This window comes from Callospermophilus lateralis, chromosome 6 (genome assembly GCF_048772815.1).
Source record: "Callospermophilus lateralis isolate mCalLat2 chromosome 6, mCalLat2.hap1, whole genome shotgun sequence".
In the NCBI taxonomy this organism is placed as follows: Eukaryota; Metazoa; Chordata; class Mammalia; order Rodentia; family Sciuridae; genus Callospermophilus; species Callospermophilus lateralis.
The window spans coordinates 70109730-70130009 of record NC_135310.1 but is presented as its reverse complement, the minus strand read 5'-3'; the positions used below and the strand labels follow the sequence as shown (position 1 = coordinate 70130009).

Genomic DNA, 20280 nt, shown 5'->3' with positions numbered 1-20280 from the left:
TAGGTGCTAATTTTCAGGGTCAGTTTGGTAAAACAGATTTAGCAGAATTGTCCATTTGCCCTTTTAAGGGCTAAGGGGCTAAAGTCTGAAGGATTCTCAGAGGGATTCAATTCAAAACTTGCCTGGTTAAGCAGCAGACTGTTCCTGCTCAAATCCTAGGTTACTGAAAGGTAAGAGGTGTCCAATGTTCTCATTTTAAAATATATTTACTCACAATTTCCACAGTATTCAAATCATGTATTTATTGCTAAAATCCATTTTCCTCATATCTAAAATATTACAGAAAATATAGCATAAGTAAAAGAGTGAATTTACTTTATCTTCTATTCTAAGACACAGTCTTCAAGTATTACATATTGTAAAGATATCCTGTAAGCAGCTACCACAATAAAAAGGTGTTTGTAAATTTTGGGCTTTTTGAAGCCTGATTTAAAGACATTATAGTGGTGACTTTATTTTCTTTTTTCTTTAAATGTATAATAATTCAAGAACATTACACAGGAATTTTTAGCCTCTTTATAATTGTTGAATTATGACATTCACAGAGAAGAAAATCTTAACTGTTTAAGCATTTATAAATTAAGGGATTAGTGCTTAGCAATTTAGAAACTTAAAAATGGGTCAAGGAGAAAAATAAACTTTGTTTTCTTGTTCCATCATTTTCAGGTAAGATTTCCTCTTGATGGGCATATCTGAATGTGTGTATTTGTGTGTATATGAAGGTTTATATGTTATGTATGCATGTATACATGTTTATATTTATATGTGTGCTTATGTGCATATGTGTGTATATATATTTTTATTGTATATAACTGAGATGGTGAAGTACAAAAAAACAGAAATAGAAATCTGTGATTTTAATTTTGCAACTCTCATGGATGAATTATTAGAACTATATTTGAGGATTTTAGTTGTCCCATTGATTTAAAACAAAAGACCATAAAAAATAAAACTCTCTAATTTATCTTTTATGATATACACTCACATTCCAAGAATTTATAATTCTAATTTTCTTGTAAGAAAATATATCCTTAAATAGCACATGTATGTCCATAAAGCATCTTTGTTATAAAGAATGCATGATATTTCAGTGGGTAAGTAGCGTATCCTACCTCCTACATCTTTTGAAGTATAAAACTATGTTACATGAAAATATCAACTTAATTAGGAACACTATGCAACATAATTTATTCCACTTTGTTAAAATTGGATATAAAAAAGATTTCTAAAAATCCACTAGGTTTATTAGTTTAACCTATTATTTTAAATTAATGTAATTAATGTCATTAGGTATAATTACCTACATAGGAAGTAGTTTGGATAACAGTAGTAAACTACTATTAAAATAGACACGGTACATATAAATCACTGGTCATATAAAGTCATATAGTGAACTTACTAATCTTTCACTTATTTTCTCAAAATAAACTTTTATTACATCTATTAACTGCTAACTTAAGAACATTTTTTAGATACACTCTACTCTATCCACTTCTATTCTAATTCTCATGCCCTGTATTTTTTTGTAAATGTTCTTAAAAAGTAAAGGAGCTTATACCAATGTAAAAGATCATTGATCATTCAACTTTAATAATAATAAATGCAAGATATGCAGTTAAAATTATATGTAATCAACCTTATACTTTACTGAAAAGCACCATGGTACTTCCTTCCACAGATTTGGGTTTTCTACAAAAAGTTATAATTCAGTGGTAATGACTTTATTGCAGGTCAAAGGCTAACATGACCAGAGGTGAGGGGCTTAACTAGGTGACATATGTTGCAAGATATAGAGCAAGCATAGTATATGACCTTTCAAAGCTACCTGATTTGCTAATACATTTGAGACAAGAAATAACATTCATAGCCAAAAGTAAGTAATTTAAGTGAATGTACCAAAGTTTGGTTCCTAGGAAAGGCTGTCATTTGGGACTACTATTGCATTGTGACATACAGATTCAATAACTTTTAACAAACTTTATACCATTGGTACAAAAGGAAAATAAAAGTGTCTATAAACCATTAATTTTACCTAAACTCCAAATTGAAATGTTTTAAATAAAACCTTAAATTATATGTGTATATAACGTTTTACTTTTTACATATTGTCTTTACATCAACAACTAATGAGGATATGAATCCAGTTCATAAAATTAAATGTGTGAGTTATTTTGCAGGTGATGCATTAATTTAAAATAGTTTATGTGAGAGAAACTGAAATAAAATGATTTTCTGAAATCTTCTTCTATGATTCATATATCATATTTTATACACATAGAGAAAAATATTACAGATATAGCCAAATTACATTTCTTCATGAAAATATTATTTTCACACAATATAACTATATTTTATAGCTCTATATAGACAAAATCATTGTGAATAAAATGTTTTATAGATTAGTAATAATTGTCTTAGAGGAAATTTCTGTAAATTATATATATAAATCAAATTAAATCCAAAATATCTGATTTATACTATGATACCACCTGGCAGGAATTAAAGATAATTTAAATTTCCACTAGAAATATAAAACATGACCATATACTTGCTAAAAACACCTCAATTAGAAATGCTCAAAGTCATATAATAATCATAAATTAAAGAAAACTAAATCAGACACATAATTTCACATTTCCTTCCTTATTTTCTCCTGTCTTTTATTGGTTCATGCCTCTTTCTGTTCTTCTTTATTTACTGATTGATTACCATATTTAACGTATTGTGGGTACATAAAAAAATAACTGAAGATAAGTAAAAAAAAAATAGGATAATGTTAAGACTCATACAATGTCCAAAAGAAAACTGTCAAATGATTCTACTTGTAAATATCACAATTATATTTCCCTACATTTATAAAAATATATGAGCAGCTATCTCTGGAAAGTACAAAAGAAACTGATAAGAGCAGTTGCTTCTGGAATAGATGTCTGTGGGCCTGGACTATGGAGGTAACATTGCTACAGATCCATTACAGATTCAAAAATGCCTTAAGACAACTAGGAGCTTCTGAATGTGAATAATTTAAAGAAGAGTGGGGAAAATTATAAAGGTAATAGAGTTATAATTCAAACTAGAGATGCATTTTGACGTATAATGAAACATACATGGTTTTCAATTTACAGAAAAGAATATTGTATTAGCTTAGGGAATGATTTCTAAATTTTGTTTCTATTTTTGTTTGTTTTTCAATTCAAATATTTGTGATACACAATGCAGAACCAAAAGAATATAATTTTAGATAAAAAATTATTTTTCCAGGTAAGAAATATAGACAGCTCTCCAGACTTCCTTAATTTAGAAAATGTTCTCAAACTCTTGGTTCTTTGTTTCTCAAGACATACAAAATGGGTGAAATACTTCTCATTTCATTCCAGAAAGGCGGTGGAGAAATTGAAAAGAAAGACAAAAAGGCAGAGACAGGAAATGGTACAAAACAATGAAGAAAAACAGTTATTTTCATAGAAATAGTTTCTCAAATCTGGATCAGTGTGCTGTCCATGTTTGTAACTCTGAGCACATCATCCTGCTTTATGTGACAATGAAAATGAAACACAATGGAGAGTTCTTGTGCTCCCAAAGTTCAAGACAACTCCTAGAGAACAGCCATGAACAGAAGTAAATTAATGACAGGAACCGGGAGTAAGAAAATATTTGCCTTTTCAGTGGGTAGTATATGACTAAACATTAAGAAATTTGATGAACACTTAGTAGAAGATTAAGGTCATTCAAGGGACTGCACTACTGTGTTGTGTCAGTAGAACACTTAAGTTTGGGGTGTTACAAAGCTTATATAGTGTAACAGGGAAGTACATATGAATAAAATGTAATACCATGTCATTATTGCCATGGGGAGAGGGTGGAGAATAACTATTCAAAAGGAAATATTATCAAACCGGGTATAAATAGCACTGGATTTGAAAGGTCTAAATTTTTAACCTAAGCTACCCTGGTGGGTTTTGTCCGGAAACCACAACATAAGGTATGGGTGTAGAAAATGATAAAGGCATGTTAAGACCCAGAAGATCAGTACTAACCATAAGCACCAAAATACAGACAAGAAGTAACTGCAGAAGGCAGGAAAGCTTCTTCCAGGAAGCAGGATTTCAGTACAGTAAGTGATCATAAGAAGCATAGGAGTTAATTTGTTTTCCTGATTTTTAGAGGCCAAATATTAATTAATGTGGCATCCCAGAAATATCTACAAGTGGGCTTAAGGTAGAACAAGGCCATTGACAGGTAGAGGAGCAAGGACTTGAAGGAAAATATGCAGCTGGGGTCAACATGAAAGGATCTGAAAGCCAACCTAAAAAATAGTGAGTTCAGTGGGCAATTAAGTGGCTGGCATTTTCTCAATAATAGAAGGACCTCACTTATATTGTGATTTACAAAGTATATTTTGACTGCCATTTAAAGAACTGGAATAGGAAAGAAAATGACAAAGCAGATAAAATAGTTAGAATATTAGTTAAGACAGAGACAAAAATCTTGAAATAATAATGAAAGAAAATGTTCAGGTTAGTATCACTTATTTTCTAGATATTCTGAAATTATATTTTTATATGTATCTGCAATAGATAAAACACTCCTCTACAAAAAAAACAGGGTACAGGTTAAGGATTATGAAGCCAGAACACCTTGATTTAATAGCAGGCTGCCACTCTGTGAGAGTCAGTACTTAACCCATCTTCTATATGCTTTGGTTTCTTTTCATTAAAAAAAAAAAAAAAAAAAAAAAAATTAGCCGGATGTGATGATGCACGCCTATAATCAGAGTGGCTTGGGAGCCCGAGACAGGAGGAGCAAGAATTCAAAGCCAGTCTTAAGAAAAGCAAAGTGCTAAGCAAATCAGTTAGAACCTGTCTCTAAACAAAATACATAATAGGTCTGGGGATGTGGCTCAGTGGCCCAATGCCCCTGAATTTCATCCCCAGTACAAAAAAAATAAAATTTTACATACATCATACAGGTGATGTATGTAACCTATTATATACTATTGAGGTATTTTATTAATACTTCAATTAAAGTAGTGCTTTATACTTGGATAATGATAATGCCTACAAAATGACTTAGTGACACCTGCCTCCAAGTTAAATTTATTAATACACGTGGAGGAGTTCAAACAGGACCTGCTATCTATTAATAACTAATGATCAAATGAATAAAATCTACCAAATGAATAAAATTCTATCAAATGCTTTGAAATGCTAGCCTTTTATATTGTTTAAATTATGCTTGACATTTACTATGCTCCATTATCTGTTTTATACAGAAGCTAATATAATTTTGAAAACCCATACTTTGAAGGTATAATTCATCTTGTATTTGTATGAACTATCAGGTTATTTATAACTAAAAATTAAATTGTAAAAGATAAGAATTAATTTTCTCCATATTTTAAAATCTTTGAAAGAACAAAAGTTCACTCACAATCCCACCCTCTCTAACATATTTATTGTTATATTTATGACCCATTTTTTTTCCTCTGGGTATATTATGCATGACTCTAAACATCAATAAATGCAGAAGTTTATTTTCTTTTTTGTTGATATTATTAAATAAGACAATTCAAAATTCCTATCATTGATAGGCAGTATTGATATTTTAAGAACTAAACTAAATTAATGTGATATACCTTAATTTCTAACATTTCAATTGTTTCCAATACTTGAAAATATGCACATTGCTGGAGAGAAAAAAAGCCTAGGTCAAAAGTTCTTTTATTTAAATGTCCTCCTAAGTAAAATAACTGAGACAGATTATTGGTTCAAAGGATATTTAACTATTTCTGGTCTATAAGATACATACTCATTCACTCATTACTATGAGATTTCTTTACTTAGCAAACTCCTTGTTGCATTATTAATAATAAGATAACAGCAAGTATTCATTGATTATTTGCTATGTCCCAGATACTATTCTTAGAGTTTTAACATGTATTATTTCATTAAATTCTGACATGAATGCTGTGAGGGAGGTACTATTTTTATTAGCCCCATTTTATACTTAAAGAAATTAAAGTTTAGAGAATTTGTCCTACTTTATGTACCTGGTAAGTTGTGGAGACCGAATTTTAAAACTCTATTTAAAAAACTCACATTTACCTTGTGGTTATCTTCCATTTCAGTATATGTTATTTAATTAAAGATTTGTTTGTTATCATAAAAACTGGTGTTATAATTTACATGTTGCTTGTCCATAAAAAATAAGAATGATTTTCCAAATATCTAATCAAGAAACAGATTTTAAATATTGTTACGGCTATTAGGTTGAATGCAGGTTTTAATTTATAGAATTATAAATGCAATGTGTGCATAATTATACATTAAAATATTTGTAGAACTGCTAACTTATTAATGGAAAATAATTAGTGACTATCAAGTAAAATCCTTCAACTGAAAATTATTCATCTATATACATAAAATCACTAAAAAGGAAATTTCTGCACTTTACTTTTCAGAAAATTTAAAATTGAGCAATAAATACAGTAAGTGAATCACATTTCTATGTTCTGGAATATGTGCATGAAACTACATTACATCCTTAACTTTTTATAGTTAAATGATATATTTTATCATTTCATCAGAAAAAGCACATTTAAAATTGAAAAAAGCAATTATAACAAGTAAAATAATTATTCCAGGCAAACTGGGCATTTAGTTACCCTACTTAAAATAATGTTTCATCAGTTGTTCAGTAACTAAGATATAACTAGAAAACTCCAGAGAAAATTTTAGGGTAGCAGTATAGTACAGTAGGGAAAAAAGACAAATTGACAATCAGGATTCTGAATTTTCATCTAATTATATTACTTATTAATGTCTCTGGGCTTTGATTTCTTCATATATTGAAAGAAAGAGAAAAACATAAAACTTTCCATCTCTTAATGATGTGATAAGGATTAAATGAGAAAATGAACATGTTTGTTCAGCATACACTGTATTTCTTACACAAATCCAAGTCATAATCCTGAGCTCCACACATCTCAAAACACCTTTCTAATTTTTAAGTTGAATAAAGTAATACAGAAATTATAAAATTTTAAAATATATTTCATTATACAATTTTATTAGTATTCTCAAGACTTTTTTGTATATGTAAAACATAATAATGTGCTCTATATTTTTAAAGAATCACATTTTTAATCTAGGAAAATATATTGGCTAGTTTAAATAGACATTGCAACTTAAAAGTAAATTTTTCAAAATAAATTGTAACAATAAAAGCCTACTAACTGGAATTATATATTTTAAAAATTACTGTGAATATGTATTCTCATGAAAGCATTATATTTAAGAATTACAAGACCTGAGAAATAATTTGCTTTCAAAACTGAGTTCTTTTTTCAAGCTCATGAAATAAAAATCATATCAACCGATCAAAATTGTTATCAGTTTTCATCGTTACTCATATTTCATATTATCCTCTTATCAAACATACAATGGGCTACCACATCAGGAAGTGCCCAGATAAACTTGCCTTTAAATGACTAACCACCCTTGTTTGGCTAGGGACTCACCAGCATCCTCTCTCAAAACATTAGTTTTCCTCAATATGGTACTGGATTTGTTTTCAAACTCTTAACAGAATCATTGAAATGAAACAGGAGGAATATTATAAAGGCAAGCCTGGATTGAATCCAGAGACAAGCACTCTTACAGCAATGCACTGGAATTATGCCAGGGAGAGAAGTGCTTTTGCAAATGAACATGGTTTCATAGTTAAGTTTAAGGTATTTAATTCCTTTGTCAACATCACCACGTCTAAAAAATTAAGAAAGTTATGTCATAAACAATTTACCTGACTTACAGCAATGTATACATAAGAGACCGTAAGGAGGCATCTTGCCTTCTTTAATCATTTTTTAAATAGACACTTACTATTAATACCTAATTCCATCTATCCCAAGGCAGGGTTCATGAAGATGGCAGTGGAATAATTTTAGTTTATTTGTTTAGGTACATCATATAACTTGCAATAATCTTGGTATTCAAATGTGTTTTCAATTCTTAAAACTAAAACAATTAATTTTAACACTACCACTTTTAAAGAAATGGTTTTGCTCATTTGGAAGAAATTGGGAATTTTTGTTTTAATAGTAAATATATCTGTTTATTGTGGTTAAAGTCTTTTTCTTATTAAATTTTCTACTTATATATAGAGAACTCACACACTTCCTGATTGCTTTTTCTTGGAAAATAAATGTAGAACTCATTGGAATTAAATTGCACAAAATGAAACAAAAAATTACTATGATTTTCTTTATCACATTTAAATTTTAAACCAGCAAGACCTTTCATGTTATTTCCTATTCTGTTCTTAAGCAAATTTAATTTTGTACTTCTATGTTTATATCTGTTCTTTTCTTGTTTTTCCATTTTTTAAATGTGCAAAACTTTTAAATTCTATTTCCATATCAAGTAAGATCTGCAAAATATTAAAACTGTCTGCTTTTACAACAAAAATGTAGTAGTGTTCTTAAAATTTTGAAATAATTATTACCATTGAAACCACCTTCACTTCCAAGTAACTTCGAATGGATCAATAAACCTTTCACTGAATGATTAGTACACTAGCAAGAATTTGTTCAGTGGAAATACTTTTATCCATACCCTGTGCAATAGCATTCTACCTCCTAGTACTGATTTCTACATATGCTATAGGACCTGAAGGATTTTTCTACTAGATTAAAAATATTATCAGTGAGGGGCCAAGAAATAAGACAGTGAGAGTTAGATTTGACTCCCTCAAGGCGTACAAAGAGATTCTGCTAAGCTGTTCTATGAGACCTGAACCTACAGCATCTCTATTTGCTTTGCTTAGAGTTCAGTTTACATTGTCACATAAAGTACAAAAAATAACTGAGTTCTCAGCCACGGTACTTTGTATGTTTAGCAACCATCCTAATAAAGGATTTAACGCTTCAAACAGTATGGAAAATATATTTGCAGTTACTCTATCTAAAAATGTTTTATATTTCCTAGAGAAATATAATGTGAGCAATGTGTGTCCTTTCTGAATTTCAGGTAGCTAAATTAAGAAAATAATAAAAAGAAACAGTTGAAATTAATTTTGATATTATGTTAAATTTAACTCAATGTATCTAAAATATGACTTAAGCTTGCAGTAAACATTTTTAAAAAATTACTAATGACATATCTTATATTCCTGTTTTGTAGTATGCCTTTGAAATCCAGTTTGTAATTCATATTTATAACACATCAGAATTCAGAGGAGCTACTTTCCAAAGTGCCAAGAGCTATATGTGACTGTTTGGGATATCACAGATTTAAATACATTTTAAAATTGTTATTTCTTCAGTTATTTCAGTAAAATAAAAAATTTATAGGGAAACAACATGATTTTTATATGATATATGGGGCACAACATTGCTACATGTGAGACATTTAACTTCAGCAATGAAAAAGAATATTCACTAGGAATTTTCTTAGAAACAATAGTGATTTTGCTGCTAAAAGCCCAGGCCCTAGAGTCAGAATGCCTTAACTTTGAATGTAAGGAAAGGCAAATATTACTAATATAATGCCAAGCAAGCTAGTTAACCCTTCTTAGAGTCAACTTTCTACATTCTACAATAGACATGATAATCATACCTACCTCATTAAGTAAGCTAATATGCAAAGCACAGAATACACTGTCTGAAAATGTTATCAAGAAAATTCAGTTATAATAGGTATGATTAGCTCTAGTCCCCTCTAACCTACCTCATAGGCTGCTGTTATAGGATTATAAAGAATATACAAAAGTTATTTTGGTGATGTATTATATATTATAAGTCATATGTGATATAAGTAATATAATTTTATAATAAGATTTTTTCAGGACCTACATGTAGAATAATATCAATATGGAAGGTTTATGTGGCATTGCTTTAAAATGAAAAATAATGACCAGTTGACCACATAATTCTATATAAGAGAAAAGCATGTTTTACAAAGGAAAGAAAAAGATTTAGTAATTTATATGCTAGTATTGTCTGAAAATAAATAAAGAACATTCAGCTGATAAACAGAGATAACTAAAACTTCACTTTGGTCCATTGTCACAAAAATGTGGCCCATTGTAACATGACTTTCAGAAGAGCACTCATTTTAACTTCTAGTCCAGTAAAGAAATACATCTTTGATAGAAGTAAATGCAGCCTTATAAAGTGAAATATAGTGAGTTTTTATCAAAGTTATATTATTTATAATAAACATTTCTAAAGTTTGAAAATATATTATTTTATTCCATGCCTATCTGTGGAGCTCTTGTTAGCAGTCCAGTTGAACTTCAATTTTTCACTCCTTAAAAACAGGAGAAATCACATTTCATTAAATCCTGATTAATGTCACATTAATCCTCCTAATTCTAGTCCACCTAACTGATCTCCTATCTTAAGCCCCATAGCCCAAAGTGAAACTATTGAGTTTCATATCAGGACAAATTAATTTTTTTAACAAATATCATGGTCACCAATATTTACAACACATCATTAGTGCAGATACCACACCAAGCATTTGCTAAGTGACTTTGTGTCAGATCTACTGAATTGAACAGATTATATAGAGCAGATTTATTTATTTGAACGATTATTATTATTACTTAAAATGTTTGACATCTGAAGTAGTAAAAAATTCAAAGAATCATAGGAGCACATATTACTTACGTTCACACATGTCCCCTTTTTGCTGGTAGCCCGCTTTGCAGATACATTTTCCAATGGGCACTAACCATTCTCCTTCTGCACTGCAGTGCATCCTGGGGGAGTTTTCCGCCTCTTCCTCTGCACTGCTGACACATGTCCCTCGAACCTCAACTAAAGAGGAAAATTCTGAACCAGTCACTGTATCTGGAAAGATAGCTAAGTTCTCAATAATGGACCAGCACTTCTTGTAGTATACTTTGACCGAAACCAAAGCTATACAAGCACCTACATCCTGAAAGGCAAGATAGAATCCCTTTTTGGACAAAGGTCCAATCTCTCTCACCTCAGTATTAAGTTTCATCTTTCTTTCACCAAGGTCACCTTGGGTAAAACTTTCATCTGCAGCAATGGTGTCTATTTTTACATAGAGGTTTTCTCTTATAATCCTGCCAGTATCGTAGTCTGTTTCATAATAGTACAAATTAAAGGTTTCCTTGCAAGTTCCCAGTACTCCAGGAAGACTGTTACAATCCCTCAGAGTGAATTTCAATTCTACAAAAATCCTTTGTGCATTGCCTTTCGAAATCCAGTTAGTCCGCAGCCAGTTGTTTTGGTTGGGCTCCATGACCTGGCACACCTGGTATGTTCTTATTGGAGTATAATTCTCATCCAAACCACTAATTTCTTCCCACTGTAAAAATTTTAAGAAAAGGTCATCAGTTATTCAGAACATCAACAACAAAAAGATAACATGCTGCTTTTCAAAATGCATAGAAAAACTATATCCCAAATGTGGATCATTGAAAGTGTTATGTTGATTCCTATCTCAACAAACACTGCGAACCAGAGAAAAGAAGGATTTCCACTTCAGCTTGGAACATCACTTATGTTGCTTGCTTTGTTTGAACATACAATAAATATTTCATTTTGTTTAATATCTGTTTGCTAGTATATTAGCATTTCTTTTTGCATGTTTGCTTATGTCTGTATTCTCCACTGAGATTACAATTTTTATAGACTAAGACTCACAATTATTTAAATTACCATTTAAAGTATATACACTGGATGCATGGCAGAATTTCTGAAAACTCAGTTGACATTTTAAGTAGCCATATTATATTACAACTTACAAATTACCTAAAAACATGGGGGAGAAAAATGCCAAGAGAAGTGAAATATAAACGTATTCAATGACATGTTATTTACAAGGTGAGATATATTACAATCTTTTCAAAATGACATATAAGGGAGTAGCATTTTACAGAGTTGTTTATATATTGAAGTACTGTTTTAATATTGTACATAAAGCCACATAACCAAAAATAAATAGTTCCAAAAGTGATTTGTCTTTATAAAAATTGTTTTCAATAAACAATCAATAGACATGACAAATCAGCAAGTTGTACCTCATTTTGTAATATGCTTTCTGTCAGGAAACATCAGAAGTTTAAAGATGTCTATTCATATTCTGATACAATATATACTACAAACCAACCAAAATTATGTTTTCACCAAAGAACAAAAAGAACAGGCAGTTTAGTAACAATTTCAAAGATTGTTGAACCATATATAGTATTACCTAGTGCTCAACAGTAAAGAATTCATTTTATCTAATAGTCTTAAAAGCCTAGAATAAGAATAGTTTCTGTTATTTATTACTCTTATTGGGAAATTTTCTATTTTACATTTATGATACCTTAATACTGAAATGCATCTACTTGTATTAATTTCTGCAATCACACATGTCAAGTATAAAATTATAATATTACACAAGTCCAAAATCACTTAGGATGTAATATTTAAACTATTGTTTCAAGAAAAGATGGGAAAATAATATAACAAGTATTTCATAATGAGTTTTATTTGTTAAACATGTTTAGTGTATCAATTTAATTGCTCTATATAATATTATTATTTACTTTTAAAACTGTTCTTAGGAAATTAACAGAACTGATAAAATAGCAATACATTACAATTTATAAATTTCTTGTAATAGTTCTATAATATTAGCTACAATTTTATTGTGGCAGGCTAGTATCGCCAAAGGTCTTCATATATAGTAAAGAACCAATTTTCATACTGCACCTTCTTTAGCACAAATCTTGTTTGAGTAGTTAACAGTACTGACATTGTTTTCTTTGTTTCAGTTAGTTGCCTATACTCTGTTCGGCACTCAGCCAAATATACAAAATTTATAGATTTGGATGAGTAGAGTTTGGTCTCTTGATTAGATTAAATTTATAAAATGAAGTAAGATTAGCAATGTTAATATATCAAAAAAAAGCAAAATCCTCAAAGATAAATTTACTCTTTTTGACAATTCCACAGTTTGCAGAAACTAAGGCTAACTTAAGAAGCAATATATTTCAAAAACTCCTATATCTACCTCAAGAATATTTTTAATCTATGCATGAAAAATTAATTTTATTTCATATGAGGCTCAATGAATTAAAATTTGTATTTAAATTCCTTTATTTCTGAGGAGAAATTTTCAAGAAAATTGTGATGTAAGTAACAAATAGAGAGACTACATAAATACATTTAAAGCAACTCTTGCTTTATAATCTAAAACTGCAGTCATTTCACAAATGACACTATTGGGAAAGGTGTCTTACTTTAGGCACTGCATTTTTATAGCATACTTGCAAAATATTTTTTCAAAACTTATGTGTTAATAACAATATTTTTCCATTTTTCTATTTAATCATTTGAATCAATCTGTGTCATACATGGAAAATATTGTCAATCTCATGTTCTAATAATATTTGTTGATACTGCCATATATGTTTAACTATTAGCCCAAGATTCTCTGGACTGATAAAATGCCCATTTGAGCCCAAGATAACATTGAAAGTCATATTATGATTTTGTGCATTACATGAGTGAAATACTACAATCATATAACAGTTTACTTCTCCTCAGGGAGAAAACTATGTTCTATCTTTATTTGTTTTAATTGATGAATGGTAGAAAGTATACTAAATCTGTTACTGGCAAGAAATGTGTTTCATTTTTAATCATTAATATCTTTCTTTTTTATTATGAAAATTATTTTACTCAGGGAAACCACTTTCAGGAAAGTATTACATTCATACCTCAAACTCAGTGTACTTTTATATTAATCATGAAATATTTGTCACTTTTTCATAATTTATTGTGACTAGTAGAGATAACTGAAATATGATCTAAAGCAATCTCTCAAAAATTAATGTAATGAAAACTCTGAATGTTTTAGGCAGATTAAAATTGTCCACATTGTGCATTCTTAAAACTAAATTTCAGTTCAAGACTTATTGATTTTATGATATTGTTCTTCTACTAAAAAATCCCTTTCAGACTTTCATTCTTCTATTTGCAGTATCTATTTGCAGTATTTATATCCTTAGAATTCAAGCTCTTTTGATTCCAGATTTCCTCATGTGGTGAAGCAAACTTAAGTAACACTGTATGTTCTCCTTTCTCAGAGCACTTTGCCTTAATAAGGGATGAAGAATGTGCCCTATCCCACAATTAGAATTAAGACAGTAAACCATGGCTAGTAAACAAAATGTAAAAAATGTTTTTCTAAATATATTAAAAATATTTAAAATGTCAACGTTTTTAAGGTTTATTCCTGTTCTGATGGATTTTTATTGTTACATTTACTGTAGCAGACTTTTTACAGTAATATGTCATTCTGCCATCACTACAGATTAATAACAGCAGATATCATATGATATAAATATGTATAATTTTTACAGCAAATCTTATGCCTCAATGTTCAACATATTACATTTTTAGTTACATTTTAGAGTATGTTATGAAAGATGGTGAAACTAATGTTTAAAAAGGATAAAAGATTACTTACTATTTTAAAGAATTACAACCTATCTGGTGATTATATTATAGAAGTAAAAAGCAACAACAACAACAAAAAAAGAAAGGTTTAAGTGAGTTTGTCAAGGGAATGTCCCCTGTAATTAGCTAGTATTTATAGCCTAGACCCTGAGGTATGATTCCACTCACAATAAGAACTCAAAAGCTATGGTTATAGGGATAGTTTTCCCCATATACCCAAGTTCTAAATATGTTTTATCTATTGAGAGAAATCAAGTCTCATAACACAACAAAACACTGAACAACATGTTTCGATTTAAAACACTTTAAATATAAGAACGTGAATAATTCCCCTGGGGAACAGAGGGAGATTTTGTTTCTTACTTTAAAGAATAAATGATGGTATTTTATGAGTAAAAGTACGTACCCCATTGGGTGGAGAGGAAATCCATTCCAACTCTGTTTGTTGTGCTTTAGAATCCAGCAGTAGTACTGAAAAAGAAAGTTTTAATTCCAAATGTTACATGAAAAATTTAAACATATCTGTAAGCATTTTAATATGAAATTTTTAATATAATTACCACTATATGATTTATGATATTCAGATAATTATTTCTATAAATGAATGATGGAAAGAACAGCTACTTTATAAAAGTATACTCTACTTTCTGAAGGAAAAAGGATAGTAAATACTAGTATATTATTTGGTATTCTTTAATTAAAAATATTAAAATAAATTTTAAGACATAAAAATTAACAGTAAAAAAATTGAAATGTGATACACTTACTGTACAGCAACTGAATGTTATAGTTTTATAAACCATTGAACTCTTCAAGACTTTCTCAAATACAACAGCATGAATACAACAAGGTGTAATTCCCATATTACCCTTCAGTCAGTCACTAATTTATAATATTCTGCAAACTGTACTGCCTACTCTCTCCTGAGAATTGGAGTTTATTAAAAAAAAGAAACTTTTCAGTGTTTTCTCTCTTCCCAAAATAACTTATACATACCAAAACTGTTAAGCAATATTACAAGAAAAAAAATTGACTAATATCTACAAGGCATATTTTTTAGTTAATCAAACATCAGCTTGGAGTATTTTTTTAGATTTCTGAATATTTCAATTAGCAAATTCTCAAAATGGTATATCTAAACTCTGAACTGACTTCTAAAACCATATGTATTCCACTTTTTCCTGTCAAAAGGCATAGTGCAATTAATTTAATATTTGTAAAACCATAATAAATATTGTGAGTAGAATTCATAGTATAATGCATTAGAATATTATACATTGATACACATCAAATTTCCAATTTGATAATTTTATTGCATTTTGGTCAATTACTCTTATAAAGACAACTCTTTGGATCAAACTGGATTCAGAGTTACATAAGTTAATGGATTTAAAAATATTTATCTGACTACTGTATTTTGGCAAATTCATTAATTTGGTAAGAAATCATATGAACATATGTTTTTGGTTATGTAAATATACTTAACGTAACCCTAGCAAAATGTTAAAATTTTGACTTAAAAATATGTAGTTGAATGAGCTTTTTAAATACTGAACAATTCTCAATCACTAGAGGGAAAATGTGTACTACTTGAAAGGTAATGAAAACGTGTTGAGAAAACAAAGGAGCCCTTGATTATGTGTTCAACTGCTTCACACACGTCAAAGTTATTTCCCGTAAGTAACTGAAGATAAGACATAGAGACATCAGTTTTTGTTTCAGTGTTTTACACTTAAGACTGTCAGGGAGTCTATGTCTTAAAAAAAAAAAAAAAAAAAAAAAAAAAAAAAAAAAAAACCTTAACCACAAACATTTGACTTCCTTTCAATTAGGAAACACTCACACACTTAGAACATATCAATCTGTATTTTCATTTGTCACCATTAACAAATCGTTGGACTAGTGAATTTAAGTGAAAAGCAAATTTTAAAGTTTATTTGTACACTCAGCAAGAGAAATGAAGCACAAGGAAACTGTGGGTTCCTGGTCTCTTCTTTTGAAACTGTTTGTTTCCGCACTAACAATAGACAACTGGATTCAAAATCCAGGTGACCTTCTCGGGTGGTTTGGGGAAATGAAATTAACATTGCGATTATCCTTTACTGCCATAGCCATTTCATCACCCCTCAGATAAGCCCACTGGTGGGAGCAAAGGACCACAGTAGGGTGGTGATGACAAACAAGAGAGCAACCAACATATCAAAACAAACAAACAAAAAAAAACGACCACAGAGCAACTCTCAAGTGATCGGTATATCACTTCCCCTAGTCCACTTCAGGATAAACCCCAAGTGCGTGCTTTATCCTTTCTGTTGGGAGTACCAAGAGCTATCCTCCCTTATCTCCACCGAGGCGCATCCCCGCAGCCGATCCGGACGCGGGACACAGGTTCAGGGCTGACTAGCTCCCCAATCTGCCCCGCGGGCCGGCGTGGGTGGGTGCACGGAAGCTAGAAGCAAGCGCGCCTGGACCCAGCCAGTCCAGGGCTGCGAGCGGGCAGCGGTGGCTTGCCGGGGGCGGGGCGGGGCCGTTGGCGGGGCGGGGCGGGGGCTCGAGACCGGCGCTGGAGACCGTCGCGCCAGCCGCGCCAAGCATCCATTAGGCTTTCGCCAGACCTGGGCACTCCTGGGAGCCGGTGGCGCCCTTGCTCCAGAAAGAGCGGGGAGCAGGAGAGAAGCTTTCGGGAAGCGTCTCCTCTGAGGGAACAGTGGCAGCTACATTTACAGAAAAGAAAAGCAGCAGCTGCACTTAGCTTCCAGGCGTCAGACTGACTTATACCCGCCCTTCCAATAGCGGGAAGGGAAACTGATCTCCGGGAGAGAAAGTGCGTGGGGAGAGTAGAGGCAGGGGGTCCCTTTTATTCTTCCAGCCACTTCGAACCATCCTAGAGTCTGAATATTTGCTCGAGGCGCTCACGGCGCTTACCCCTGTGTGCCACGACGCCGCGGGCCACCTTGAAGCTAGTTCGCTCCCAGAACGCCAGCTCTTGATCACCACTGAGCACGGGGAGCTTAGACAGAGAAGTCGGGCGCACTTGCCGACCACCCACCATAGAGCAATCCCCTCCACTTGTCTTAAACATCTCACTCCTGCATTTAGAAAATGCAGGCTCCTAGAATCAAAATCCACTCCACGTAATTTGCACCCAGAAGAGCCAAGCGAGCGAGACATTCTGGCTGCAGGAACCTCTCCCCCTAGTGATGCAGTTATTTATAGCTCAAACTCCTGCTGGAGTCTGCGTGTGCTTGCACGCTGGTCTTTGCCGCGGCGGTGTAAACTTTTCCTCCGGTCCCGCTACTCAGAAGGAATCACGACAAGGAGACAGGGCTTCATGTTTCTGATCACTGATGTTAAAAGAATCCAAATGTGGATTTTAGTGTGTATGGTCGTATTATTATTTGTATTAGAGGTCGGTCCCTTTGCAAACACATAACCATTAGCTCAGAGGCAAGGTTTTCTCTCAATGGGTTCAGCGCCAACAGAGAATGCAGATGTGCAGACTGGGGTCACAAGGTCGGGCTATTTGAAAGAGTAGAATATGGCACTGGGTTGGGGGGTGTTCAATGAACTAAGAGGAGTGCATGAAGCAAATAAAAAAGCAGCACCAAATCACTCAGTTTTCAGGAATAGAAATAGCGAGGACCGATACTACTCCCCTTCTTTATTACCACCATGACCTAAATCCAACATATTCTTGCACTTCACACTTCAGAAACAAGGCTAGTTCGCTAGCCTTGTTATTCGTATTTTGCTTAAAATACGCACACACACACACACACACACACACATATACATATGTACACATGGATATGGCCTTAAAGATGGGGTTGGGGGTTGTGACACTGATCAGAAGCAAGACACTTCCATTGACAGGATTTATTTTTCCTCAGCTCCAACTACAGGCACCGAAAGGTATTTTACCTTTTGTCAATGGTTCAAAGACGAAGGAAAAATAATAATAATAACTATACACAGGCGTGTCTAGCTGGCCAAATGAAACCTGATCTTCCCACAAGAACTAACCCTAGATCTTCCTCAAGGTTTGGCCACTTGTACTGCAGGACTCTGGGTCAAATGATTGGAGACTTCTAATCACTCAGCGGCATCTCATTACAAATTGCACAGCTCCAGCCCAACCCCTGCTTCCCCATCCCTACCGTGCCCGCTGGGCTGCCACTGCCCTATGGTCGCTGGGCCCCCCGCGCTTAGCGCCCTGAATGGAGACATCCCCGCCCGCGGGGCTCGGGGCGCGGGGCGCCGGGCGCGGGGCGCTGGGCGCACGCGCCCCGCTTCACCTTCTAGGCGTTATTGTTCCGCGCCGGCGGCCGAGCGCCAACCGCAGGCCCGCGCCGCCTCCACCGACGCAGTGAGCACTTCATTAGTAACCCGAATGTTCGGAGCTCACAAAAGTCTCAGGCACTCTGGGAAGGCTCCAAGCTCCCGCCGCTCGCTGGAGGGCTGGTGGGAACGCTAGGAGCTGCGCTCCTCAGTCTGCAACCCAACTCTGGCCGCAGCTCCCACAGGAGGTGAACACAGTGAGAAGGGAGAGGAGGAAAGGAGTGAAAGGAGAGATGTGACCTGCCCGAGGTCCTAGGGAATGAGCTCACCGGCTGTCCCTTTCACCCCACCCCTGCACCCTCCAAAGCCGCTTCTGCCCTCCGGACTGCCAGTGCTGGAAATCTCGCTCCCACCGGATAGACGGCCCCGGGCACCGGGCTGCAGGAGGTTCGAGCAATCCTGGCTAGCTGCCTGCCAGTCCTCCAGGAGCTGCCTGATCGGTGAGGGGGCGGAGAGCCGGCGGGGGAGGGTCGACCGGCGCCGGAGGCGCGGCCGGCAGCGCCGCGGACAAGCCGGCTCGTGCAGGTAGACAGCTAAATAAATAAGTCAGAACAAACTTTGCTTTCCCATCGCCTTACCTTCCTTCGCAGCCTGCGCCTCCCCCGTGTGTGCAAAGCGGAGCAGCCAGATGTAGCATAAAATAATCCATGAAGGGTACCGAGTTTGAAAAACCATGGTGCATGAGCAGGTTTTATTTTAGGTTTCAGTTATCTTGAGTCGCAGCTTTTTAAAATGCTGTTTGCTCCGAAGTGGGTTTCTATTATTATTACTGCGCTCCTTGCATCGATTCCCCTTCTCGGTCCCAGGCCGGCTGCTCCACGTTTAGATTTTTTTATTTTCCCCCCTCCTGTTCGTTCGCACCGTGTTTGCTGCCTGCAAGTCTCCGACTGCAGACCGGCCGCTTGCTCCACACTCCAATAATATCAATTAGGGGGGAGGGGGCGGGGCTCCGATCCGAGAGCCTCCGCCACTCTGACTGAGTGGCAGGCACAGCCGGCCTGCCAGGAGGCGATTCCCAGGGCCGAGGGGCGGGTCCCAGCGTAACGGCAGCCTCAACCTCGGGGGCGGAGTCCGAAATACGAGCCAATCGGGGCAGAGCGGAATCAGGTTGCGGGTCCAGGATTCCCTCCAGGTTCTGGCTCTGCTCGCGCTGGATGCTAGGAAAGGGAGGATGAGGATGGCAGCGGACTGGTGTGCGGCTGTGGGCGCTATGCTTTTAGCAACAGCAGCTTTTTGTGAAGCCGAATAAGTCGAGAATAACGCTCCCAATTTACAATCCTGTTCATAGCTCTGCTCCTCGTGGTTCTTTATAAACCAGACGAAAAGCCAGCCATCTCTCAGCTACCAAGCGTGGAGCCCGGACAGTGAAAAGAGCTGTGCCTTTAAATAAAGTGTCTTACTTTTTTGTTCCAACCTCCGCGAGTCGGGTAACTTTGGTTTTTGCCGTTTTTGAAAAG

General features: G+C 34.2%; 1 protein-coding gene across 5 annotated transcripts in view; it reads right to left on the bottom strand.

The window, feature by feature from the left end:
• Epha7 (EPH receptor A7) overlaps positions 1-19677 on the bottom strand; it is a 163786-nt gene extending 144109 nt beyond the window's left edge. For 4 of the 5 annotated variants that reach the window (XM_076858415.2, XM_076858416.2, XM_076858417.2 and 1 more), the window contains exons 1-3: positions 19402-19677; positions 14892-14956; positions 10670-11339 (exon numbers count right to left, since the gene is read on the bottom strand). In XM_076858415.2, coding sequence (XP_076714530.1) covers positions 10670-11339; positions 14892-14956; positions 19402-19498 — 832 coding nt within the window. In that variant the 5' untranslated portion in view covers positions 19499-19677. Of the gene's footprint in view, positions 1-10229; positions 10308-10669; positions 11340-14891; positions 14957-19401 lie in introns of those variants that run through there. The other variant, XM_076858419.1, reaches the window with a different exon arrangement.
• Positions 19678-20280: the final 603 nt, after the last annotated feature.